Below are 27,831 nucleotides of genomic sequence, written 5' to 3'. Positions count from 1 at the left end.
CATTAGGTGGTGCTGAGGATACTAGAAATAAATATATTAACACAATTACGGTGAGGTTCGCTTGTGCCTGTGCAAATTTTTTACAGATTGACCCTTAGGGGTTGATTTACTAAAGGAAAATAGACTGTGCACTCTGCAAAGGCAGTTGCTCCAGAACTTAGTAAACGAGGTACGGCTTCACATTGCAAAGAGTACCCAATCACATGCAAGGAAATAAACAAAAAAAAAAAAACGGCTTTTTTTTGCTTGCACATGATTGGATGATGGAAGTCAGCAGAGCTTCTGCTCATTTACTAAGCTCTGGAGCAACCGCACTTGCAAAGTGCACCTTCTTCTTGCCTTTAGTAAATCAATCCCTTAGTGTTTTTTGCTGCATATCAGTGTCTGATAGAAAAAAAAAACTGCTTGCAACTGTGTAGCCCTTACAGCAACCAGATTCTCACTTAAATTGTCCAGCCTGACATAAACCCAAAAGAGAGAAAATAATTGGTTGCTGTAGGCAGCAGTCAGTTCTTTCTTCAGCCAACTCTTATAAACAAGGTTTAGTTCTTTTAGGGATTATCAATGTGAAAAAAACATTAGTAGTGTCATCACACAAAGAACAAGTGCTAGCTGAACCTTGAAAAACTATACATTTTGGAAAGGTCCCATTCCCTTAGCATTCATATCCACGCGTTAATCTTGGGCTTCACAGGTCTTCTTATGTGTTGAAACAAAAATAAAAGTAAAATTTGCGCTGGGTTTTCATTTTGGAAGCCAGGATAGTCTAACCAGAGATAATCTCTGTAAAACAAAACAATATTTCAGTAAGAGGTAATACTAAGTAACCAACCGGCATAGACAGGTAATACATTACATTAGAGAAAGTAAGAACCTAAAGAGAACCAGTCACAGCTGCAAGAATGTGAACACTGAAACTTGAAGTATATGTTACCCTAAAACTTTGTTTTTTATGTGTTCATTCATATATCTGTATTTTAGAAATCATATGGGTTAATTTACTAAAGGCAAAGAGACTGTGTACTTTCCAAGTGCAGTTGCACTCTGCAAGGGCATTTGCTCCAGAGCTTAGTAAATGAGGAAAGCTTCACTTTACAGAGAATACCCAATCACGTGCAAGGAAAAAAAAAACCACAGCATTTTGGCTTTCACGTGATTGGATATACAGTACACCCCTCACATTTTTAGGTAAATATTTGATTATATCTTTTCATGTGACACTTTGCTACAATGTAAAGTAGTGAGTGTACAGCTTGTATAACGGTGTAAATTTGCTGTCCCCTCAAAATAACTCAACACACAGCCATTAATGTCTAAACTGCTGGCAACAAAAGTGAGTACACCCCTAAGTGAAAATGTCCAAATTGGGCCCAAAGTGTCAATATTTTGTGTGGCCACCATTCCACCTTCCGTTTATGGATGCCCCACTGATGCTCAATAGGGTTTAGGTCTGGAGACATGCTTGGCCAGTCCATAACCTTTACCCTCAGATTCTTTAGCAAGGCAATGGTCGTCTTGGAGGTGTGTTTTGGGTCGTTATGTTGGAATACTACCCTGCAGCCCAGTCTCCGAAAGGAGGGGCTCATGCTCTGCATCAGTATGTCCCAGTATGGCATTCATGGTTCCCTCAATGAACTGTAGCTCCCTAGTGCCAGCAGCACTCATGTAGCCCCAGACCATGACACTTCCATCACCATTCTTGACTGTAGACAAGACACACTTGGCTTTGTACTCCTCACCTGGTTGTCAGCACACACGCTTGACACAATCTGAACCAAATAAGTTTATCTTGGTCTCATCAGACCACAGGACATGATTCCAGTAATCCATGTGCTTAGTCGGATTGTCTTTAGCAAACTGTTTGTGGGCTTTCTTGTGCATCATCTTTAGAAGAGGCTTCCTTCTGGGACGACAGCCATGCAGACCAATTTGATGCAGCGTATGGTCTAAACACTAACAGGCTGACCCCCCACCCCTTCAACCTCTGCAGCAATGCTGGCAGCACTTAAACGTCTATTTCCCATAGACAACCTCTGGATATGACGCTGAGCACGTGCACGCAACTTCCTTGGTCGACCATGGCGTGGCCAAGACCAAACCGCCGTATGGTCTTGGCCACCATGTTGCAGCTCAGTTTCAGGGTCTTTCCAATCTTCTTATAGCCTAGGCCATCTTTTTGTAGAGCAACAGTTCTTTTTTTCAGATCCTCAGAGAGTTCTTTGCCATGAGGTGCCATGTTGAACTTCCAGTAACAAGTATGAGAGAGTGAGAGTGATAACACCGAATTTAACACACCTGCTCCCCATTCACACCTGAGACCTTGTAACACTAACGAGTCACATGACTCCGGGGAGGGAAAATGGCTAATTTGGCCCAATTCGGACATTTTCACTTAGGGGTGTACTCACTTTTGTTGCCAGCAGTTTAGACATTAATGGCTGTGCGTTGTTATTTTGAGGGGACAGCAAATTTACACTGTTATACAAGCTGTGCACTCACTACTTTACATTGTAGCAAAGTGGAATTTCTTCAGTGTTGTCACATGAAAAGATATAATAAAATATTTACAAAAATGTGAGGGGTGTACTCACTTTTGTGAGATACTGTATATATGGGTCTCGTCTATTACTAGTATTGCTATATGCAGTTGCAGATTCTCATCTCTAGGACCCAGTGCCACTTTAGTTAACCAGCCTTTGGCTTTATTGTACAATTATATAATTGTTTAATTGGATCAATTTACTATGTTAATTTGCCTTTGGGTGGAGTTCTTACTAAAGGCAACTTTTCTAGTTAACGTGTTGGAGAAACTCAGTGTGACCTGGATGATCTGTCTTCCTCTTAAAGGAAAACTGTGCTGGATGCAGGAATAGCCAATCAGCAGGCCCTCTCCCTGTCATATAAAGTCTTACAGAGAATCCTTAGCCTTGTGTAAACTCCAACCAGAATTGCTGGGAGGGTACAGATGGCTTCTTCTCTTTGCTTACGCCGGTGAATGGAATGCAAGGGTAAAGAAAGGAAGGTGAATATAAGAAGACCAGGGCAAAGAACGACTTCCATATAAAGAGAAGAACAAACTTGTGTACTGCTTCAATTCTGGGGCCAAGTCCCACAAGCAGACATAACAGGTCCTATCACTACAGTCAACAGGCAGGTATGTCCTCATCAGCTGCCCAGTTATAGCTGCCTTAACCCCTTCAGATCCGCTCTATAGCTTAATGACGACTACAGCATGGACCTACTTTGCCGGGAGGCCGTCAATAGACGTCCCCCCCTTTGCACGCTCCCCGCGCACCACCTGCAGGGCTGTGATCACAGAGTCGATGAGAGGAGAGAAAAAAAGCCGATCACTGGCTTCTGTGCAAGGGACGCTGGTCCGGCAGCTATCTCATCTGTGCCCACTAGTGCCGCTTGCCAGTGCCCACAGTGCCACGAATCAGTGCCCACTAGTGCATAACAGTGCCAGCAATCAGTGCCCACGAGTGCCACCTATCAATGCGCACCAGTGGTGCCAATCAGTGCCTTCTAGCAGTGCTGCCTATCAGTGTCACCTGGGTTGTGAACAAGCAAGCTATAGCTTGTGAAACGTCATTGCCTGTATCTGTCTGACCCTTTTTTGACAATAAAGATGACATTGAGATAATTTGGAGTTCCAGTGTGCGACCAATTCCTTGTCTTGTTTGTCTTCCACGGTGGTGAGCCGAGGTCTGCACCTGTGATCCATCCAGCACCTGAGTTTGCCTGGAACGGTGTGCTTCTCTCTGTTCTTTGCTATCAGTGTCACCTACCAGTGCTGATCAGTGCCCCCTATTAGTACCCTTCAGTGCCACCTATCAATGCCCTTCATTGCCGCCCATCATTGCAACCCATCAGTGGCACCTCAGTGCCCACCAATGCCACCTCATCAGTGCCCACCAGTGCCACCTTATCAGTGCCCATCAATGCAGCCTATCGGTGCCCATCAGTGCAGCCTCATCAGCGTACATCAAGGAGAAAAATTACCAGTTTGCAAAATTTAATAAAATATAAAACAGTTTTGTATTTTTTTTTTTTTAAATTCGGTCTTTTTAAAAAAATTTTAACAAAAAATAAAAAGCCCAGAGGTGATGCCACCAAAAGAAAGCTCGATTTGTGGGAAAAAAATGATAAAAATTTCATTTGGGTACAGTGTTGTATGACCGCGCAAATGAGTGACAGAGCTAAAAGCTGAAAATTGGTCTGGGCAGGAGGGGGGTTTACGTGCCCAGTAAGCAAGTGGTTAACCTTAAGCCCCGGTTCACACAGGGGCGGCACGACTTGCAGCACACGACTTCCACGGCGACTTGCAAAACGACTTCTGTATAGAAGTCTATGCAAGTCGCCCCCAAAGTAGTACAGAAACCTTTTTGTAAGTCGGAGTGACTTGCGTCGCTCCTATTAGAACGGTTCCATTGTACAGAACGGGAGGCGACTTGTCAGGCGGCTAGGTCGCCTGACAAGTCGCCCCTGTGTGAACCGGCACTAAAAATGTCACATCTCTAAACACCTTCCTGGTCATGAATGTAGTAAACCTGATGGACATGAAGTAGTCAATAGGACACTCTTACACTCACCTAACTTCTTTAGTATTTGTAGGGCCACTATCTCCTTTGCCTTTTGGTACTGCTCCCCAGGGGTAAGGTACTCGCCAACCAGCCAGTCGTATCCACTAAATGGAACAGAATGGTTTGGCAGTGCAACCACATAGCTGAACCTTATCCATCCACAGGAGCCCAGACCCAAAAACTGTATCTGGTAAGATGGCTGGCCAAACTTCAGTTGCTCGCAGATAACGTGCAGAGTCTGAACACAGCTGCCTGCAAACGCTTTATCCTGCCTGACACTGCTGCTCCACCTTTCAGGACGGTACACATGGGGCTGCAGCAGAGTGCCAGACTGCATTTTTTGCTTCATCTGGGGCTTCAGCCAGTCTACACTGAAGGGGCAACCATACAGCAGCTGGGAGCCTGTGGGGAAAAAAGAGAAGATCCATCAACGAACAATGATTAAATAATTATATTAGTGCCCTACAGTCAACATGACAAAAAACAGAAAATGCCAGGTTACAAAAAGTGAGTAGAAATCCCTAGCAACTGCACAAACTCCAAATATTGCCCACTACACAGTTTTCCTAGTTAGAAATGGGGTCCTAACATGGAGTTTGATTTGAAGACTACATGAGCAGTGCGGTAAAGATGCACGCACCCAATACCTTCATTAAAAAATAACAATGAGTATTCATAAGTGCGTTTACAGTCTGACAGCCTTGCACATCTCACCAGGCAGGGGAACACACAGACCGACCTTCTTGTACCCAATTAAATGTCGCAAGACTTAACCTACATCCCTGTGTGATGGACCATGAGCTTTACACGCAGTTATTTTGGTGTAGAACAATTTGTCACTGAGCTTCATGATTCAGTATAGGTTTTTGAGTTAGTAGGAAAAGGGTGGTGTTGGGTTAAAGTGGTTCTAAAGCCTAAATTATTTTTTTTACCTTAAAGGAGAAGCTTGTTTGGCTGTACTTCTCCTGTGGAACACAGGAGTGCAGTCCGTTCTTCATTCCTGTGAGCCGTTTTCAGCAGACAGCAGGCTGAAGACAGTTGTCAGCTGACATCATAGAGCCAGTCCAGGCTCGGGCAAGATTGCAACAATAAAGTCGGGATCTGCCCACATGCCTGGACGGCCACCGGGCTCAACCTCTCAGCGAGCCGCTAAGAGCCTGAGCCTGGATGCTCCTGCCCCTAAACAGCCCAGCGCTGCAATGAGTGGGGGAGGGGGGCAGAGCAGGGAGCTGCTGACAGTCAACAGCTCTCTGCTCTGGGAGCTCTGAGAACCGAGCGATTGGCGGTGTTTGATCGCTCAGTTCTCAGTGTTAGAGCCAGCGGGGGGGCAGATGCAGCATTGGACTAATGCTGCATCCATCTAGATGAGTATATTCTAGAAAAAAAAAGCCATTCTTCCCTTTTAATGCGGGCCGGCCATAGACACAGACAGCATGGCTCTGGATTGAGCCCGCAGGTGTGCCACCATGGGAAGCAGCTTCCCATGGTGGCACACCGGGAAGAGGAGGAGCCAGGAGTGCCGGCGGGGGACACGAGAAGAGGAGGTTTGGGGTCACCCTGTGCAATTCCATCGCACAGAGCAGGTAAGAATTGTTTGTTATAAACAGAAACTGAGTTATTTGGGCTTAATGTAGACCTGTGGCCAGGCTACGGACATTTACATATTAATAACATGAACAAATGCAGGCCCTCACTGACCTCTGTAGCTGCAGGAGCAATGACAGCAGAATTTGTTCTCTCAGCAGTCCAGGTCACCATGATCCCTCCCTTCCAGAACTCTTGTTCTGAGTTTTCACTACAGATTAGAAGACTGCAGGGCTGCAGAGTCACTGCTAGCAGGAGTGAGCTGAGCTGCTGAGAAAAATGGCTCCAAGTGGTTGTAAACCCTCACAAATACCCAGTGAAGTGACTGGCCTCAGGGGATACAGAGACAAAACAAATCCTCCTACATAAGTTGTACCTGTTTATCTACAGCCCCCTCTGTTGTACAGCTGCTCAAAACACACAGATTGAGACTGGGTTCACACTAGTGTGAATTGGATGAGGGTTTCTCCGCATCCAATTCGCATGACAGGAGAGTGTGCCTGGCTCTCAATGGAGCCGGTTCACACAGCTCTGGAGCGGCAGCGGAGCGAATTGCACAGAGGTCCTGTGCGTCTTTGGCTCTGTTTCAGGTCCGAATTCAGGCAAAAATTTGGACCCGATTCCTCCCTGAAACGGAGAATAGGGACGCATCGCACCCCTGCCGTCAGCCACATCCGTCTGCAGTGTGAACCCAGCCTCAGCCTGGTTTCACACTGAATGCGGGTTTGAAATCATGCAAGTTCAGCTAAACTCGCACTATTTCAAACCGGCATTTCAGTCTGACTTCGGGGGGCAATTTGAGAGACATCTTTGCAGGTTCATGCACAGATGTCTATTGAAATCGCCCCCAAAGTCGTTAAAAGTACTGCAGGAACTACTTTTGGGAATTGGTGCGTCGCCGCAAAGACAGAATCGCACCGATTCGGATGGTGCCGTTGCCAGCAATAGGCTCCAATTTGGCATGCGATTTGACATGTCAAATCGTCCCAATGTGAAGGGGGGCTCAAGGCTATTTTCTGAGCTTCAGAAGGAAGGAAGTGAGGACCAGATGTCACACACTGCACAGCATAGAGCAGGGATCTGAGTGTAATCTGAAACCCGAGTGGACGGAATGGACACTCCCTCTCTACACAGTCTCATAGGGAAACATGTACAGCTGAGGCTGCCAATCACCTGCTGTGTGCTGGAGGAAAGTGCGGCTCCATCTCCTAGGATTGTGGGATGTCCATAGACTGTCAGAAGCAACTCATGCAGATAGCAGAGCAATGAGAGAGGAAACAAAAAATCACACTAGGTGCTTTGGATAGAGGCAAATATAGGATATGCTTTGTTCATGTTTCATTTTCGCAGTTTACAACTACTTTTATATCCTCTGTGGCTATTGAGGAATAGATTGGAGCTGGAATTCAGCTTTAGGAATGTGCAAATATCCATAGCCTGGGCACAGTTATAATTTAAGCTCAGGGACTTGGTTTAAAGCGGAGTTCCACCCTAAAGTGGAACTTCCGCTCATCGGATTCCTCCCCCCCCTCCGGTGCCTCAATTGGCACCTTTCAGGGGGGAAGGGGGTGCAGATACCTGTGTAATACAGGTATCTGCGCCCACTTCCGGGAATAGCTAGCCGCAGCTAGCCGCAGATGCCCGCCCCCACAACACAAGGGGGACCAGTGTAGACGCACAGCACGACTCGCGCATGCGCAGTAGAGAACCGGCAGTGAAGCCGCAACGCTTCACTTCCTCATTCCCTGACCGAGGATGGCGGTGGGGGCAGTCGAGAGATGAGCGATCGATCGGCTTTGGCTGCCGACATCGCTGGATCCTGGGACAGGTAAGTGTCCATTTATTAAAAGTCAGCAGCTGCAGTATTTGTAGCTGCTGGCTTTTAATATTTTTTGTTTAAGGTGAATTCCCTCTTTAAAGAAAAGTATGGCCAAAGCTTTTTTTGGAAATACTTTTCCTGTGAGCCACAGAACTGAACTTTTGTTCTCCTGTGACCCAGATTCGGCTGATAGCAGGCTATTGCCTCCTATCAGCTGCTGTGATAAGAGCCACTCCAGGATCTGGATGAATCCCGACCATATTGTTGGGATCTGCCCAGCTGCCTGATTAAAAGCTGGTTCCCAAAATAGGAGGTTTGGGGCCACTCTTTGCAAAATCAGAGAGGGTAAGTATGACATTTGTTATTTAAAAAAAAAAAAAACTACAATCATATATAATGAATTCATATCGGGTTTTTAGGATTTTAAAAAAATGTGAATCAAATTAACTTATGTTGAAAATGCCATATTAATCCCTACAAAGCAGAAAGCTGCCTAAGAACCTTAAATGCAAATAAGCAATTATAGAATACCGGAGCAAAACAACTTTGAAGTGCTGAATGCCCAATTTTCCACAGTTGTTGCATTTTAAAACACAGATCTGCCCACTTTGGAGTGACCAATGTTCTGAGCTGTTTACAGTTCACTCCCCATCTAGCTTTATGGGATCATGCATTAGAGTTTGTGTATGATGCAGTTAATCATATTGCATATGATTGTTCCATTACCTTAAATTATATCTAATATCCTTTATTTAGTTTTGAATAAAGTAAACAACAGTTATAATCTATGTGAATAAATTTAGACTCATCATCTGCAAGGCACCTGGCAGGCAACATAACCACCTGCTTTGTCCTCGAAAACAGCATGAATGTTCCCTTAACATGAACCTGTGCTTTGCCTATTCAACGGGTCCACTTTAATGCCAGCCCTTAGCTCAGGGGTCTTCAAACTATGGCCCTCCAGTTGTTCAGAAACTACAATTCCCATCCTGCCAAGTCATGTCTGTGAATGTCAGAGTTTTACAATGCCTCATGGGACGCATAGTTCCGCAACAGCTGGAGGGCGGTAGTTTGAGGATCCCTGCCTTAGCTGCTTATAAATCGCCTTACTTTCGCTCCATCACTGCTCTGTTCACCATCAATTGACAATGTGGAGTTAATACATATATTGGGGATTTTTGTCTCCATTTCATAGCACAGGGGGCCCAACTCAGGTGGAAGAAAGGGGTTTCAGCTACTATACATACTCTCTCATACCCTGAAGTACTATATAAGTCGCTTTACTGCCCCGAGAAGACTGAACCCTGCATGGGGAAAGCATAGGTCTACTTTAACCAGGTCCTCCAGGAAAGGGCTAAACACCTTCCACTCAGAGAGATTGTTCAGCAATTTACAGGTCGTTATCTTTCAAAGGTCATGCTGAGACAATTAAGAGACCCTGTTGCCAGACCATCATTTTAATTGCATTTGAACACTTCCCTAACATGCGATCGCCGAAAGACAGTGATGAAAGCAGAGCCAGTAACCGACCCGTGTAACAGGGGGCATGTACACAGGACACTGATCATCAGTGCAGCCCCATCACTGCCCATCAGTGCCACATATCAGTGCCACATATCAGTGCTGCCTATCAGTGCAGCCTCATCAGTGCCCATCAGTGCAGCCTATCAGTGCCCATCAGTGCAGCCTCTTCAGTGCACATCAGTGAGAGAAAAATTACTTATTTGCAAAATTTTATAACATTTTATAAGTTTTGTTTTTTTTTCAAAATTTTTGGTCTTTTTTTTCGTTTGTTTAGCAAAAAATAAAAACCCAGTGGTGATTTAACACCACCGAAAAAAACTATTTGTGTGAAAAAAAAATTATACAACTTTCATAATGTCAGGAACCATGAATCAGACTGAGACAGAAGTGCAGTAAAAAAAAAAAAATCACACTTTTTATTAAAATGGTACAAAACAGAGCAGACGTAGTCAAAATATAGCCAGGGTTCGGTAACCAGAGCGGTAAGTCAGAACAAGCCAGTGTAAAACAGGAATCCAGAGATAAGCGTAGTAGGGGCAGCAAACAGGATCAGGAACCAGAAGGGAAGTCAGACAGACAAAAGTCTTTAACAGGAAATCACAGCAGAAAGTATTCAGATATGTTGACCAGGTGAAGGCACAGGAGATCTAATCCAGGCAGTTTAAATAGCCAGCAGGGCTAGCTGACGAGCAGGAAATGAAGACCAGGTGAGTCACTGTGGAATGAAGAGTACTGGCAATTAAGCGACAGCTGAATTCAGAGCTTTGAGAAGGAAGGGCTGAGCCCAGCCCTACAGTACCCACTCCTCAAGGACCCCTCCCCCTCGGAGGACCACAAGGTTTGAGGGGAAAACGTCTATGGAAAGCACGGAAGCAGACAGGAGCACGTACGTCCGAGAATGAGACCCACTGAACCTACGGGAATCAATGATAGATTGTATTTCATACTCCTCATGGTTCTCAACCTGAACTGGGTGAGGATGTGGTACCGAGGTGGAGAAGAGGTTGCATACCAAAGTTTTTAATAAGGAGACATGAAATACATTAGAAATACACATATTAGAAGGAAAGTCTAAATTGTAAGCCACTGGGTTGATCCTACGGAGAATATGGATAGGCCCAATAAACCATGGTGCCAGTTTCAGTGAGGGAACATGGAGGTTGCGAGATGACAGCCAGACCCTGTCCCCAACTTGGTAGGAAGGCGCAGGTAGTCATCTGCAGTCAGTATGGAGTCTGTACCTATCATTGGCACATCGCAAGGACTCTTGGACCTGTACCTAAGTGGAATGAAGACCATGAATATGCTCCACCAATGCAGGAATACTCTGAGGAACAAATGAGTCAGGCAACATGGATGCTTGGAAAACATAATTCGCATGAATGGAGACAATCTGGGAGTGGTATTGACGGCACTATTGTGAGCAAACTCCACCCAAGGTAAGAGGTCTGACCAGTCGTTATGGTGGTCAGAAATGTAGCAACATAAAAACTGCTCCAAGGACTGGTTGGCTCGTTCTGTGGCCCCAATAGACTGCGGGTGATACGCAGAGGAGAAAGAAAGCTGAATTCCCAACTGTGCACAAAAGGCTCGCACAAGTAACTATGAAGGTGGCTACATCAGCGCGTAGACTAGGCTACCAGAATTGTTGGGAAATAGCCCAAATGTTTTGATTCTTCCCTGGGTGGCCAGCAGCCTGGCAAGTCTGGAGCACGGCAGCACAGAGACTTTCAGGGTCAAAGCAGCGCTCACAAGGTTTCTCAGGAGGAGAATGGACCTGAGTGGCAAGAATTCTGTCACCCAAAGGTGAAGTGAGACTGGTACGAAACGTAGCCAGAATACGATAGGGAGGTATCACAGGAACAGGAACCGACTCCATCTTGGAAGCGGAGGAAAACTGTTGCAACAAAGCATCAACCCTTACATTCTTAGTACCAGGTAAGAATGAGACTACGTAATTGAAGCTTGACAAGAAAGGAGCCCATCGTTCCCTTCTGGGAGAGAGGCATTTAGCCTCAGACAAGAACGTTAAGATTCTTATGGTCAGTCAGAATAAGAACCGGCACAGTGGTACCTTCGAGAAGATGCCTCCATTCTTTAAAGTGGAGGGCCACCCTGAAAAAAAAAAAAAAATTCACCAAAAATCCTAAAAAAAATTAAAAAAAAACATTTGAAAAAAAAAAAAAATTTTTAAACTTACCTAAATCCTTGTTGTTAGGCAGTCTTCCTAATCTGCCTCTTCCTTTTCCACGGCGTGTTCTGCTCCTCGGTGAGCGGCCCCGTTGTCTTCTGGGAGCTGTATGTGTTCCCAGAACACCACAGGGCCATTCACATTGTGCCGCGCCGCTCGCGTGTGCGCAGTAGGAAACTGGCATTGAAGCCGCAAGGCTCCACTGCCTGTTTCCCTAAACTAGGATGGCGGTGCCGGGAGCCGAGGGACGGGTCGGCCTCGGGCGGCCGACATCACGGGCACCCAGGACAGGTAAGTACTTATTTAAAGTCAGCAGTTACAGTGTTTGTAGCTGCTGACTTTTAATTTTTATTTTTTTTACGGCCGGAATCCCGCTTTAAGGGCTAAAATGATCGTTAACAACTCTCTGTCCCCAATCTCATAATTGCATTCCGCAGGAGACAATTTTTTGTAGCACACAAGGATGCATAGGGCTCTCAGAGGTAGGACGTTGAGACAGTAGGGCACCAACTCAAGTCTCGGATGCATCAACCTCAAGGATAAAAGGTACTTAAGATCAGGATGTACCAACACAGGAGCAGAAACAAAGGCAGCCTTGAGACTCTCAAAGGCATTAATGGAATCCGCAGACCAATTCTGTGGGTTACCGTCCTTTCTGGTCATATTAGTCAGGGGTTTGACCAGAGACGAGAAGTTACGAATAAACTTACGATAATAACTGGCAAAGCCAAGAAAACGTTGCAATGGACGTAAACCCATGGGTCGGGGCCACTGTAGAACTGCCAAAAGTTTCTCTGGGTCCATCGAAAAACCAGTAGTGGAAATGACATAACCCAGGAATTTAACCTGTTCACGATGAAACTCACACTTCTCCAATTTACAATACAGGTTAATATCTCTCAGCCTCTGAAGCACACGGTAGACATCTGTGTGGTGGCTCTGTAGGGACGATGAGGATGTCGTTGAGATAAACCACAACACATAGCTGCAACAAATCTCGGAGGACATCGTTGCTAAATTCCTGGAAAACTCCTGGGGTGTTGCAAAGACCAAACCGCATTTCAATGTATTCGAAATGGCCTGTTCTGGTATTAAAAACGCAGTTTTCCATTTGTCGCTCTCCTTGATCCTCACGAGATTGTATGCCCCTCTCAGATCAAGCTTCATGAAAACTGTTGCTCCCTTAAGGCATTCAAATAACTTCGTAACTCCGGGTAGGACAAGACTTCCGGTGGTGACCTGCCTGGCCACAATATAGGCACAATCTCTCCCTCCTCCTAAAGGCCCTCTCCTCCGCAGAGAGACGCGTGAAGCTCAACTGCACGGGTTCTACTTTACTGGCAAACTCGGTACCAGGAGGCATGAGAGGTGAGGGAGGCAATGGTGGGACTGCAAAGCTCAGAGCAAAATGTACAGGAGGCTTCCACAAGCGCTCCTTAAAGGAAGGTCTCTCTCAGAGTCTGGAGTCAATGAGAATGGCAAACATGATCACCTTCTCCAGCACAGTGGGTATGTCTCGGACTGCTATTTCATCTTTGATGGTATCTGAGAGACCATAAGAAAAAGCAGCCACGAGAGCCTCATTGTTCCAAGCAACCTCTGCTGCCAGAGTGTCAGGGGCATGTCACCAGTCGTCGGGTGAATCTGCGTGCACGTAGGTCCACAAGGAGTGTTTCTCAGCGAATTCAGTCAAGATCCCCACCAGGGGGCGCCGGCGCGCTCCCGCGGGTGCCCGTACGCGCGTTCGCGCTAGCGCCGTTTGGCGCCAAGGGGCCTTTAAAAGGGTGACAGGTGCTCATGTTAGCTGCTGTTCGTCTGCAGCTCTGCACCTGAAAGTTCCTGTATCTGCCTGCTTGTTATTTGCTATTGACCCGGCTACGCTTGACCATTCTCCAGTCTCCCATCCGACCCGGCTTGTCTGACCCTGTTTACTCTGCTACCCGTTGCCGAACTCCTGCCTGTCTGACTACCCTTGGATCATCCCTCCTGCTTATACCCTGCCTGATCTCCTGCCAAATACAGACTGTCTGACCTTGCTTGCCTGTGTCCTGTAACGCTGCTTCCAGCCTGCCTATTTGCATCCAGCTGCTGTCTTCGCATCCGGCTACCAGCCTACCTACCAGCCTGCACCAGTTACCTGCATCCACAGCTCAGCCATCCCTGAGGGACATCCTCCCAGTTCCGGTGTCTGCTTCTGCTGGAACCTGCATCAGGCCCTCCTACCCACTGTGCTCAGGAGACCACTGTTCCCACTTCCAGCGGCTCCTGAACCAGCGCTTAAGAGAGGTCTCCTTCTACCAGTCAGGCTCACTACCAGGTACCTCACAGTACGAACAGCCATGACTGAGCCTGCAGGAGAGACCTCTCCTATTCAGGAGATCTGTACACACTTGGCGGCCCTCACCCCAGCAGTAAAGACTCTACAAGACAGTTATAACAGACTGGAAGGGCAAGTGTTAAACCTCAGTGGTTCCGGTGGTGTGGCCGCTGCACCCGCAGCTGCTCCAGTACAGGCTGCGGCACCACCCTCAGTGGTCATGCTTCCACCAGAACCAAGAGTACCTGTTCCTGACAAGTTTTCCGGTGACCGAACTAAGTTTGTGGCCTTCCGCAGCGCTTGTCAACTTTACTTTGGATTACAGCCACGGACTTTTTCTTTGGAAGCCACCAAAGTGGGGTTTGTTGTATCCCTCCTGCAGGGGGAACCCCAGACCTGGGCCCATCGCTTGCTTGAATCCAACGCCATACAGATCCAGACCCTACCTGCCTTTTTTGAAGCCATGGCCCAGCTTTATGAGGACCCTCAGCAGGCTGCCACCGCTGAGGCAGCTTTGATCGCGCTCCAGCAAGGCCGTAGACCGGCCGAGGACTATGTCATGGACTTTCGACGCTGGAGCGCGGATACTCAATGGAATAACGCAGCCCTACGCCACCAGTTCCGCATGGGGTTATCTGAGGGTCTTAAGGATGAGCTTGCCCGAGTAGGAATGCCTGACACCTTAGAAGAGCTCATAGCCATCACTATCCAAACTGACCGACGCCTTCGTGAGCGCCGGTCTGAACGATCTGCCCAACAAACTCGGCCTATGTGGATGACTGCCAGAGCCCCGCTGCCTGCCTCCCGGTATCTACCTTCTGCCGGGCCAAGCCCAGTCAACCAAGCAACTGATGCCTCTGAACCCATGCAACTTGGACTTATGCGTACTACTCTGACCCCTGAAGAACGGGCACGCAGGCGCCAACTGAACCTTTGTCTCTATTGTGGCGGAACGGGCCACTACGTGAACAACTGCCCAGTGAAGATCCGTAAGTGTTTTTCTTCAGCTCCAACCAGTTTGTCTGCTTTAACAGCCAATGCCACTCAACTTGTTCTCCCTCTCTCATTACAGCTCCAGGGAAGAACAATTCAAGTCAACGCCATTGTTGATTCCGGGGCATGTAGCTGTTTCATTGACTCCACTTTTGCTACCCAGCAAGATCTTCCTTTAAAAGACAAAACACATAGACTTTCAATTTTTCTGGCCGATGGGTCCCATATAAAATCCGGGCAGGTCTCTCAAGAAACCCTTCCTCTGTCTGCTATCTGTTCATCCCAGCATCGAGAGATCTTAATCCTGGACGTTATCTCATCACCTCTTTTCCCAATCATTTTGGGTATGCCCTGGCTTCAAGCCCACAATCCTCTTGTCAATTGGGCCACGGGCGAGATCAAGTTCCAGTCACCCTATTGTCAAAGACATTGCCTACCTGAACCTGTTAATCCTGCTACCACCCTACTATGTATGGACACTGACCCAGATCTGCTTCAAAATGTACCAGAGGTCTATCAGGACTTTGCAGATGTATTCAGCAAGAAGGGAGCAGATTCTCTGCCACCCCATCGCCCCTATGACTGTCCAATTGAATTGCTTCCTGGAGCTGAGATCCCTTTTGGGCGCATCTTTCCGCTATCCGAAAAGGAACAAGAGGCGCTTAAGGTTTACATCAATGAAAATCTAGAAAAAGGCTTCATTCGACAGTCCACTTCACCAGCTGGGGCGGGAATATTTTTTGTCTCTAAGAAAGATTTTACGCTCCGCCCTTGTGTGGACTATCGGGAATTAAACAAGGTTACGGTCAAGAACCGTTATCCGTTGCCCCTAATACCAGAACTGTTTCAAAAATTACGGACCGCCATTATCTTCACCAAATTAGATCTGAGAGGGGCCTACAATCTGGTCCGCATTCGGGCCGGGGATGAATGGAAGACGGCTTTCTGGACCCGTTTCGGGCACTACGAATATTTGGTCATGCCCTTCGGCCTTTGCAATGCTCCTGCCACATTTCAGCATCTGGTCAATGATGTGTTTAAAGATTTCCTGGACATCTTTTTAATTGTCTACTTGGACGATATCCTTATCTTCTCCAGTTCCCTTGAACAACACAGGGAACATGTCCGTAAAGTCCTAGCTCGACTCCGCCTGCACAGATTGTACGCCAAAGCGGAGAAGTGCGAATTTGAACAAAAAGAGATTCAGTTTCTGGGGCTAGTCATCTCCCCAACCAGTATTAAAATGGATCCTCAGAAAGTGTCTGCTGTGTTAGAATGGCCAGCACCTATGGACAAGAAAGGCGTACAACGCTTCGTTGGATTTGCGAACTTTTACAGAAAGTTTATCAGGGGGTTCTCTGCCATCATCTCCCCCATTACACAGCTAACCAAGCAGAATCTTCGTTTCCACTGGAACCAGGAAGCCCAGGAGGCCTTTGAAGAATTAAAAAGGCGTTTCACGTCAGCTCCGATTCTCAGCCATCCAGACCCATCTTTGCCCTTTATTCTAGAGGTTGATGCCTCCGAAGTAGCTGTGGGTGCTATTATTTCCCAACGTCAGGGCAACAAAGACCTGATGCATCCTGTTGGGTTCTTCTCTAGAAAACTTTCGCCGGCTGAGCGGAACTACGATGTGGGGGATCGGGAGTTACTTGCCATCAAGACTGCCTTGGAGGAATGGAGATACTTGCTTGAAGGTGCAGTCCATCCAGTACTGATTTATACAGATCACAAAAATCTGGAGTATCTAAGATCTGCTAAAAGACTGAAACCCAGACAAGCCCGTTGGGCTCTATTCTTTACACGGTTTTGCTTCCACATCACCTACCGGCCGGGATCCAAGAATATAAAACCAGACGCACTGTCACGCATGTTTGATAATCCTAAGGACTCTTCTGTCCCTGACACTATTTTGCCGGCAAACAGTTTTCTTCTCCTTCAGACAGATTTGCTATCCATGATCAGAGAAGCATCCCCAGAACCTTCAAGTCTTCAGGAGTCTTCCTTAACACCTCGAGATGGACTATTATGGAGGGGAAGTCAAATCTTCGTACCAGAAAACGTCAGAGTCAAGGTGCTGACACTTTTGCATGACCACCCACTTGCAGGACATTTCGGGGTCCGTAAGACCCTTGAGCTGGTGCAGCGCACTTTTTGGTGGCCTAACTTAAAGGAATTTTGCAAGAAATATGTCAACTCCTGCTCTGTCTGCATCCAGAACAAAACCCCCAGGAACAGAGCGTGGGGACTACTAAGACCATTGCCTATACCAGATAGGCCCTGTAGGATGATAGCTATGGACTTTATAGTCGAACTGCCATATTCTGAGGGGTGTTCGGCGATCTTTGTGGTCGTCGACCGGCTATCCAAAATGGCCCACTTTGTGCCCCTAAAAGGAACACCTTCTGCTGTAGAGACGGCTCGTGTGTTCATTAAGGAAATCGTTAGGTTACACGGGATTCCCGCAAATATAGTGTCTGATAGGGGGGTGCAGTTTACTTCACGCTTTTGGAGAGCCCTTTGTGAAAATTTGAAGATTGAACTAGCCCTGTCCTCAGCATATCATCCCCAAACTAATGGGCAAACTGAAAGGACAAATCAAACTCTGGAGCAATACATTAGATGTTTTACATCTTTTGTGCAAGATGATTGGGTATCCTTGCTGCCACTTGCAGAGTTCGCGTACAATAATGCCAGTCACTCTGCCACAGGTCAATCTCCTTTCTTTGCTAATTATGGGTTTCATGCATCTTTTTTACCAGATTTTCTTTCAGAATCTTCAGTTCCAGCGGTCCAGGACACATTGCAGTTCTTCAGTCATAATAACCGGATCTTGCAGGAGGCGGTATCCAAAGCGCAAGCGGATAATAAGCGGTTCTTTGATGAGAAAAGAAGGGGAGATCTAAACCTTCAGCTTGGCGACAAGGTATGGCTGTCTACTAATAATATCAGATTGTCATGTCCTTCCAAGAAGCTTGCCCCAAAATTTATTGGACCTTTCCCTGTGAAAAGGAAAATTAACGAAGTATCGTATGAATTATGCTTACCTGACTCACTTAAGATACACCCTGTATTTCACGTATCACTCTTAAAGCCTGCTGATGATCCTTTTCCTGATAGGGGCACCAGGGTCCCTGAACCAGTTCTGGTGGACGGCAATGAAGAGTATGAAGTGGAATCCATCCTTGACTGCAGAAAGAGGTCTGGGCAAGTACAGTTTTTAATTAAGTGGAAAGGGTATGGTCCGGAAAACAACTCATGGGAACCTGACTGTAATATTCATGCCAAACGTTTAATCCATGCATACTTCTCTACCCATCCTGAAAAAAAGGCGTATCTGGGCATCCGGAGGCTGCCCGTTGGGGGGGGGGCAATGTCAGGGGCATGTCACCAGTCATCGGGTGAATCTGCGTGCACGTAGGTCCACAAGGAGTGTTTCTCAGCGAATTCAGCCAAGATCCCCACCAGGGGGCGCCGGCGCGCTCCCGCGGGTGCCCGTACGCGCGTTCGCGGGTGCGCGCCCGTTCGCGCTAGCGCCGTTTGGCGCCAAGGGGCCTTTAAAAGGGTGACAGGTGCTCATGTTAGCTGCTGTTCGTCTGCAGCTCTGCACCTGAAAGTTCCTGTATCTGCCTGCTTGTTATTTGCTATTGACCCGGCTACGCTTGACCATTCTCCAGTCTCCCATCCGACCCGGCTTGTCTGACCCTGTTTACTCTGCTACCCGTTGCCGAACTCCTGCCTGTCTGACTACACTTGGATCATCCCTCCTGCTTATACCCTGCCTGATCTCCTGCCAAATACGGACTGTCTGACCTTGCTTGCCTGTGTCCTGTAACGCTGCTTCCAGCCTGCCTATTTGCATCCAGCTGCTGTCTTCGCATCCGGCTACCAGCCTACCTACCAGCCTGCACCAGTTACCTGCATCCACAGCTCAGCCATCCCTGAGGGACATCCTCCCAGTTCCGGTGTCTGCTTCTGCTGGAACCTGCATCAGGCCCTCCTACCCACTGTGCTCAGGAGACCACTGTTCCCACTTCCAGCGGCTCCTGAACCAGCGCTTAAGAGAGGTCTCCTTCTACCAGTCAGGCTCACTACCAGGTACCTCACACAGAGTACGGAATTCAATGGCGTAATCGGCAACAGTTCTCATACTCTGATGAACATGAGGCTCTTGGCAGCAGTAGTGGAGTGTGCAGGAACATCAAATACACTTTTAAAGAAGCCACAAACTTTGGGTAACTCAGGACAATAGGGTTTTGCATCACACATAGAGGGTTTGCCCAGACCAAGGCTCTCTCAGAAAGCAAAGCAATCACAAAGCCTACTTTGCTTCTCTCTCTCTCGTGGGAAACGCCTGGGGTAGCATCTCAAAGTATATCCCAACCTGGTTGAAAAACCCTCTGCATTGATCTGGATCGTCCCGAAATCGCTGGGTAAGTGGAGAAGAACCAGACATACCTCTTATAGAGGGAATATAATCGAGGCGGGTGCCTGCACAGAGAGTGGAGCAGCAGCAGGGATGGCCTACAACACATGATGTACCAGAACAGCCTCAGTGGGAGGTTCCAGGTGAGCAGTGTGAATCAGGAGCGTCCATAACGCTATAGCAAACTGATCCATGCAGTGATCCTGCTCATCCAATCTGGAAAAAATATTACCAATGTGGATTGCCTGCATCTTCTCAATTCATGGCCTTCGCCTACTGTCAGGAACCATGAATCAGACTGAGACAGAAGTGCAGTAAAAAAAAAAAAAAATCACACGTTTTAATAAAATGGTAACATGGTACAAACAGAGTAAAGGTAGTCAAAACATAGCCAGGGTTCGGTAACCAGAGCAGGTAGTCGGAACACGCCAGTGAAACAGGAATCCAGAGATCAGCGTAGTAGAGGTAGTAAACAGGATCAGGAACCAGAAGGGAAGTCAGCCAGACAAAAGTCTTTAACAGAAAAACACAACAGAGAGTAACCGGCAGTGATGGGAGTAAGTCACACATGTGCAAGTCACAAGCAAGTCTCAAGTCTTAACCTTCAAGTCACAAGCAAGTCCCAAGTTACTGTGGCAAAAAGCAAGCAACTCAAGTCGAGTCCCTGCTAGAAGTCAAGCAAGTCAAGTCATTTATTTTGGTCAAGTCACAAATTAAGTCAAAATACTGATCTACCCCGAAGCCGGGACTCGGGGGGAGCTTTCTTTTGTGGGGGGGGGGGGGGGGGGGCGGCTTTTGCCTAAGCCAAGACACAGGACTGGTGGTGCCAAGTCATTGCAAGTCAAATAGCCCAAGTCAAAGTCAAGTCGCAAGTCATTAGTGACAAGTCAAAGTCAAGTCGAGTCATTTATTTAATTTTGTCAAGCAAGTCGCAAGTCCTCAAACAGGTGACTCGAGTCTGACTCGAGTCAAGTCATGTGACTCGAGTCCCCCACCTCTGGTAACCGGATATGTTGACCAGGCAAAGGCACAGGAGATTTGATCGAGGCAGTTTAATAAGCCAGCAGGGCTAGCTGATGAGCAGGAAATGAAGACCAGGTGATTCACTGTGGAATGAAAAAGTACTGGCAATTAACCGACAGCTGAGCTCAGAGCTCTGAGAAGGAACGGCTGAGCCCAGCCCTGATAGATATGCAATGTTGCATGAACGTGCAATTGTCATTCAAACTGTGACAGCACCAAAAGCTGAAAATTGACCTGGGCAGTAGGCAAGTGGTTAATGTTTTTCATGCATCCTATCTTTGTAAAAGCTTCCTTTGCGTAGACATTCAAACACCTGAGACTGCTGCTGGGCACCGCCATCTTAGATGTGATGTCAGTAGCCCCAGCAAACACACAGCTGTCACTCAGATGACATTCAGTAGTATTTCCTTTCACTCCTACCCCAGCAACAACATATAAGGTTATGTAGAAAGGTGAGTGTTGGAGAAGCTGGGATAGTACAGAAACTGAGCTTTTGGGGAGGAGGGGGGGAGCAGGTACCTGAAATTGGCATAAGTAGAAGCTCTCCCTTTCAAAGTCTTCTGGGACATATGACAGGTCCTAGAAAACTTCGGGACCAGTCACAGACCACAGCGCCGTTCGCGCATGCGCAGTGGGCACCCGACTGTGAAGCCGCAAGCTGTCACAGCCGGGTGCCCATATCAGAGATGCCGGCGCCACCAAGGGAGGACACGGGGAGAACACGGCTATGGTGAGTACACCGCTGGACCGTGGGACAGGTGAGTGGCTGTTTATTAAAAGTCAGAAACTACACTTTTTGTAGCTGCTGACTTTTAATAAACAAACAAAATGACTGGAACTCCCCTTTAAACATTCTAAGAAGAAGAGAGAGCTATGTCGAGAAAGGAAGGGGGGCTGTGTTAGGGAATTTACTAATTTGGTAGTCAAATTTTCTAGGAAGTTTAAAGGCAAATTGCAAGTAAATACAAATAGTTTTTTCCTACTTCTTGTAAAACTATTTCTTGGAGTCCATTGAGGGACACAGTATTTCAGAGAATGATGGGCTATACTGCTGCCTACAGGAAAACTGGACACTGCCAAACCAAAAAAATTGTAACCCTCCTTCTCCCAGCTCCTCGTTAAGGTGAAAAAACCTAATGCCGCGTACACATGACCGGACTTTACGGCATACTTTGCCCGGCGGACTTTACAACGGACTTTCCGAATGAACGGACTTGCCTACACACGATCAACCAAAGTCCGACGGATTCGTATGTGATGACGTACGACCGGACTAAAACAAGGAAGTTCATAGCCAGTAGCCAATTGCTGCCCTAGCCTCGGTTTTTGTCCGGACTAGCATACAGACGAGCGGACTTTTCGACTGGACTCGAGTCCGTCGGATAGATTTGAAACATGTTTCAAATCTAATGCTGGCCATACACTATACGAAAAATCGGCCGAAAAATCGTTCGTATAGACACTTCGTTCGTTTTTCGGCAAGTTAATGGGCACAAATCGATAATCGTTTGTGACGTTTTTGTGGGAAAAAAACGAACGGGAAGTTTGGAAAATTTCTGCCGAACGTACAATAAATTGCAAGGTTAATGTGTTTCCCGTCCGAACTGTCTGCACTAGGTATATGTAAAAAAACAAATTAACAATATGAATTCCCAAGTATACCGTGCATGTGTCAATTAAATATTCTGTTGCAATATTGTGCAATCATAGGTGATACATAGACATAACTTAAATGCTTACATATGTAATATTGCTAGGGAGGGAAGAAGGGGGGGGGGGGGGGAAGGGAGAAGGGAGTGAGATAGGGAGGTGGGGAGGGGTGTAGGAAATCTGTTCCTAAGGAAAATTACAATAACAAGATAAAGTGCAAATGTGCTGGTGCAATCCAAAAGGCAACAGTGACAAGATAAAAGTGCAAACGTGCTTCAAAATTCTTTAGTAAGTCTCTTGTGTCATATTCTTGTGCTGTGGTGATAATCCTTCACTTATAATATCTCTTTGCTCTGAAAGTGCAGCCACTCACCAGATCACTTCACCCCTGCGGGGGTAGTAGGCAGTTACAGTTTTATCGCCACTGTACAGCGATCGCTGGCGGGCTCAGGATCGTGGTATATCATATATAAAAAGAGAGGGAGTGCCCATAGCGTAAAATTGCTTTAAAAAAGTTTTATTACACAAAATGAAAGGGTACTCACACTTTTGCAGTAAAAATCAAGCGAAATGGTAAAAACGTCAAAACCGTCATTAATATCCTTCAGCGCTGGTACAGGAGGTGATGTTTGGGAAGCACAGATTAGGCCACGCCCTACGCGTTTCGTCGTTAGGACGTCTACGGGAGCGTCCTAACGACGAAACGCGTAGGGCATGGCCTAATCTGTGCTTCCCAAACATCACCTCCTGTACCAGCGCTGAAGGATATTAATGACGGTTTTGACGTTTTTACCATTTCGCTTGATTTTTACTGCAAAAGTGCGAGTACCCTTTCATTTTGTGTAATAAAACTTTTTTAAAGCAATTTTACGCTATGGGCACTCCCTCTCTTTTTATATATGATATACCACGATCCTGAGCCCGCCAGCGATCGCTGTACAGTGGCGATAAAACTGTAACTGCCTACTACCCCCGCAGGGGTGAAGTGATCTGGTGAGTGGCTGCACTCTCAGAGCAAAGAGATATTATAAGTGAAGGATTATCACCACAGCACAAGAATATGACACAAGAGACTTACTAAAGAATTTTGAAGCACGTTTGCACTTTTATCTTGTCACTGTTGCCTTTTGGATTGCACCAGCACATTTGCACTTTATCTTGTTATTGTAATTTTCCTTAGGAACAGATTTCCTACACCCCTCCCCACCTCCCTATCTCACTCCCTTCTCCCTTCCCCCCCCCCCTTTCCTCCTCCCCCCCCCCCCCCTTCTTCCCTCCCTAGCAATATTACATATGTAAGCATTTAAGTTATGTCTATGTATCACCTATGATTGCACAATATTGCAACAGAATATTTAATTGACACATGCACGGTATACTTGGGAATTCATATTGTTAATTTGTATTTAATATTTGATATATGCACGGTGCACCTAAGAATTTATTTTAATCTAGTAACCTATATGGAGGTAGGAAACTAAATAGGAACAGCGCCAAACCCTTCTATCATTTCTAATATATCTCAGCTGTCCCCATTTTAGGGTGACTGCCTGTTGGGAGGCAGCAGTTCCAAACTTTACCAATTAAGTCTTTATGTCCACTGCGCGGGTTCACCATCCCTTTATATGTAAAAAAACGAACAAAAAATTATTTATTCATGTCCACTGAACAATTTATCGGTCATTATATGATGGCACGATCGTTTGCGGTCACGGTCGAACGTTCGTTTTTCGAAAATGGGTTCGGCCGATTTTCTGTAGTGTATGGCCAGCATAAGTCCGTCAAACTTTTGATAAAACAAAGTCCGCTGGAGCCCACACACGATCGAATTGTCCGACAAATTTCGGTACGCCGGACCAAGTATGCCGTAAAGTCCGATCGTGTGTACGCGGCATTAGAAGCACTTACAGATCTAGTAGAGCACGCTCTACTAGACATAAATCTCTGACATAAATTTAACTTTTACTCACTTTATTCAAAACTAATGAACAAATAACTAGAATTAGGCTTTAAAAAGTTTGAAAATCATCACAAACCTTCACACAGACTTTTCTTTGCCAAGGCGGCTTCCTTGTGGGATTTGTATTTTACAATGGCAATATTTTTCATGTCTGCTAAAGGGCTGGCAAAGAGGGAAATTGTTTCTATGCCAGCAGTAATTTCACACAGGGCACTGGTTAATGCACTTTGATCCAAAATACAAGTAAGGCCATCTAGGATCAGCTCGCACTTTTCTGTGCTTTTGCACACCATAATCTTGCAGCCGTTCTGTATTTGGTAGCCGTTTAGTCGGCAGATGGCCAGACCTGCCTGCCGTTTGGTGAAATAGCGGGCGTAAGCAAATCCGCGGTTCAGGCCACTGAATGTCATCATTAACCGGAACTCAAAAAGTCTCCCAACGGTTTCAAAGAGAGGAATCAGCTTATCTTCATATATCTCTTGTGGGATGCTGCCAATGAATACTTCTGTGCCAAATGGAGGAGCTTCTACAACACAACCTACCAGAAACAAAACAAAAAGTGCAAAAAACAAACTTAGAAGGTTGAAAAGAAAAATGTAACCTTTGCCTAATTCTTTTTTTTATCAGAAGAAGGTTTTATTTGAACACATTGTACACAGGCATTGAGTAACCAACAGCATTCTACCCCAATATCCTATCTATAATCAGGTCTCTTAGGGCCAAACCTGGTGCATCAAGCCAACCTCCCCAAACCCTCTCAAATTTAGTAGGGCATCCATGGTACTGGTAAATAACCTTTTCATATTTTAAAGTAGTACCCATATTGTACCCTTTCCCTATTTCTGATTATTATGATATTGTTACACTGACCACACAAAGTCAGATTCATAATCACATGTGATTTGTTGGAATTACATTTACAAACAAATGAGTTGAGGGTCTACCTGATTTAGAAGTTGGTCAAACGTACAGGCAGGATTTAACCACTTCCCTACCGCGCATAGTCATATGATTTTTACTTGCAAAAAATGTGCATTCATTTTTTTTTTTCAAAAGGTGAACTAATCCTTTAACCACTTCAGCCTCGGAAGGTTTTACCCCCTTAATGACCAGGCTATTTTTTGCAATATGGCACTGCGTTACTTTAATTGACAATTGCGTAGTTGTGCGACGTTGTACCCAAATAAAATTTATGTCCTTTTTTTCCCACAAATAGAGCTTTCTTTTGGTGGTATTTGATCACCTCTGCAGTTTTTATTTTTTGCACTATAAACAAAAAAAGACCGACAAATTCGAAAAAAACAATATTTACTTTCTGCTATAATACACATCTTAAAAAAAAACATTTTTTTTTAAAATCACATTTCTTCATCAATTTAGGCCAATATGTATTCTTCTACATATTTTTGGTTAAAAAAAAATCTGAATAAGCGTATATTGATTGGTTTGCGCAAAAGTTATGGCGTCTACAGACTACTATTTTTTTATTGTTTTTACTGGTAATGGCGGCGATCAACGATTTTTAGTGGGACTGGACATTGCGGCGGACAAATCAGACACGAAGTGAAACTTTTTGGAAACCAGTAACACCAATACAGTGATCAGTGCTAAAAAAAAAATGCACTGACACTGTATAAATGACACTGGAAGGGAGGGGGTTAACATCAGAGGCAATTAAAGGGTTAGGTGTGTTCCCTGGGAGTGTTTTCTAACTGTGTAGGGTATGGACTGACAGGAAAAACAGAGATGATGTTCCTGCTTACAAAGAACAGAAGATCTCTGTGTACTTCCCTGTCAGAAAGGGGATCTGCCTTGTTTACATAGGCAGATCCCTGTTCTGCCTCTCTGTGGAGCGATCGCAGGTGGCCGGCGGACATCGAGTCCGCCAGACCCGCTGATTGGCTCCCCCTCCGTGCAGCGGGTGAACGCGCGCGCCCACAGTATCTATTGCATGAATTGACGTACAGGTATGTTGTAAATATGCACTGGGCGGTCTTTAAGTATTTAAAAAAAAAAAAACAGCATTTTTGCTTGAGCATGATTGGATGGTGGAAGTCAGCAGAGCTTCTGCTCATTTACTAAGCTCTGGAGCAATTGCACTTGCAGAGGGCAACTGCACTTCGCAAAGTGCACAGTCTATTTGCCGTTAGTAAATTAACCTCAATGTGCCTGCAGTCTTTGGCTGTCACCCAAAGCACATCCTCAGTCTCCAACAACTCCCATAGCATGTTTGCAATCTTTGATCATCTTCATCTGTCTTTAAAGTGATTGTAATAAGGCCTCATGTACACTGCTGCTGGTAAATGAACGTTTAGGAGCAGTTGGGCATGTTTTTCAACTGCTCCTGAACTCTCCTCTTATCTTATCTGTAGATGTACACAGGATCGTTTTATATTAGTTTTAGACAGTTGAGTTTAGAGGCTTTTTTTGGAACGCAAAAAAAATGGGTTCAGAAGCTGAGTTTAGAGGCATTTCAAGCGCCAAGCGCTTCTAAACGCGGCAACTCGCGTTTAGCCATGTTTCGTTTACAGGCGTTTTTCATTTTTGGCTATTTTTTAAAAAAATTTAAATATATTATTTTATTTTAATTTTTTTAACGCTCCTAAAATGCAAACGCGGCAAAACGCAGCTAAATGCGGCATGTAAACGCGCCAAAACAGACATTTTAAATGTGGGCTACTATCTGTCAAGTTAAATCATTCAAGAGAGGTTGTAAAAACGTCCCGTGTACATGAAGCCTAAAGTTTGGGGGTTTTTTGTTTGTTTTTTTAACCACTTCAGCCCCGGAAGGATTTACCCCCTTCCTGACCAGAGCACTTTTTACAAATTGGCACTGCGTCGCTTTAACTGCTAATTGCGCGGTCATGCAATGCTGTAACCAAACGAAATTTGCGTCCTTTTCTTCCCACAAATAGAGCTTTCTTTTGATGGTATTTGATCACCTCTGCCGTTTTTATTTTTTGCGCTATACACGGAAAAAGACCGAAAATTTTGAAAAAAAATGATATTTTCTACTTTTTGTTCTAAAAAAAATCCAATAAACTCAATTTTAGTCATACATTTAGGCCAAAATGTATTTGGCCACATGTCTTTGGTAAAAAAAATGTCAATAAGTGTATATTTATTGGTTTGCGCAAAAGTTATAGCGCCTACAATCTAGGGTACATTTTCTGGAATTTACACAGCCTTTAATTTATGACTGCCTATGTCGTTTCTTGAGGTGCTAAAATGGCAGGGCAGTACAAAACCCCCACAAATGACCCCATTTTGGAAAGTAGACACCCCAAGGAAATTGCTGAGAGGCATGTTGAGCCCATTGAATATTCATTTTTTTTGTCCCAAGTGATTGAATAATGACAAAAAAAAAAAAAAAAAATTACAAAAAGTTGTCACTAAATGATACATTGCTCACACAGGCCATGGGCATATGTGGAATTGCACCCCAAAATACATTTAGCTGCTTCTCCTGAGTATGGGGATACCACATGTGTGGGACTTTTTGGGAGCCTAGCCGCATACGGGGCCCCGAAAACCAATCACTGCCTTCAGGATTTCTAAGGGCGTACATTTTTGATTTTACTCCTCACTACCTATCACAGTTTTGAAGGCCATAAAATGCCCAGATGGCACAAACCCCCCCCCAAATGACCCCATTTTGGAAAGTAGACACCCCAAGCTATTTGCTGAGAGGCATGTTGAGTCCATGGAATATTTTATATTTTGACACAAGTTGCAGGAATGTGACAATTTTTTTTTTTTTT

At 45.6% G+C, this 27,831-nt stretch overlaps 1 protein-coding gene across 1 annotated transcript in view; it reads right to left on the bottom strand.

Moving 5' to 3' along the window:
* Positions 1 to 668: 668 nt before the first annotated feature.
* The window catches only part of LOC141126538 (dead end protein homolog 1-like), a gene marked incomplete at its 5' end in the record, with an annotated part of 46,978 nt that continues 19,815 nt past the window's right edge, over positions 669 to 27,831 (bottom strand). The window contains 3 exons of the mRNA XM_073612471.1: positions 669 to 783; positions 4,593 to 4,985; positions 24,147 to 24,608. Of these exons, the coding sequence (XP_073468572.1) occupies positions 767 to 783; positions 4,593 to 4,985; positions 24,147 to 24,608 (872 nt within the window). The remainder of the gene's footprint in view (positions 784 to 4,592; positions 4,986 to 24,146; positions 24,609 to 27,831) is intronic.

Source organism: Aquarana catesbeiana, linkage group LG02 (genome assembly GCF_042186555.1).
Source record: "Aquarana catesbeiana isolate 2022-GZ linkage group LG02, ASM4218655v1, whole genome shotgun sequence".
Taxonomy (NCBI): domain Eukaryota; kingdom Metazoa; phylum Chordata; class Amphibia; order Anura; family Ranidae; genus Aquarana; species Aquarana catesbeiana.
This window is presented reverse-complemented; position numbering and strand designations above follow the sequence as displayed.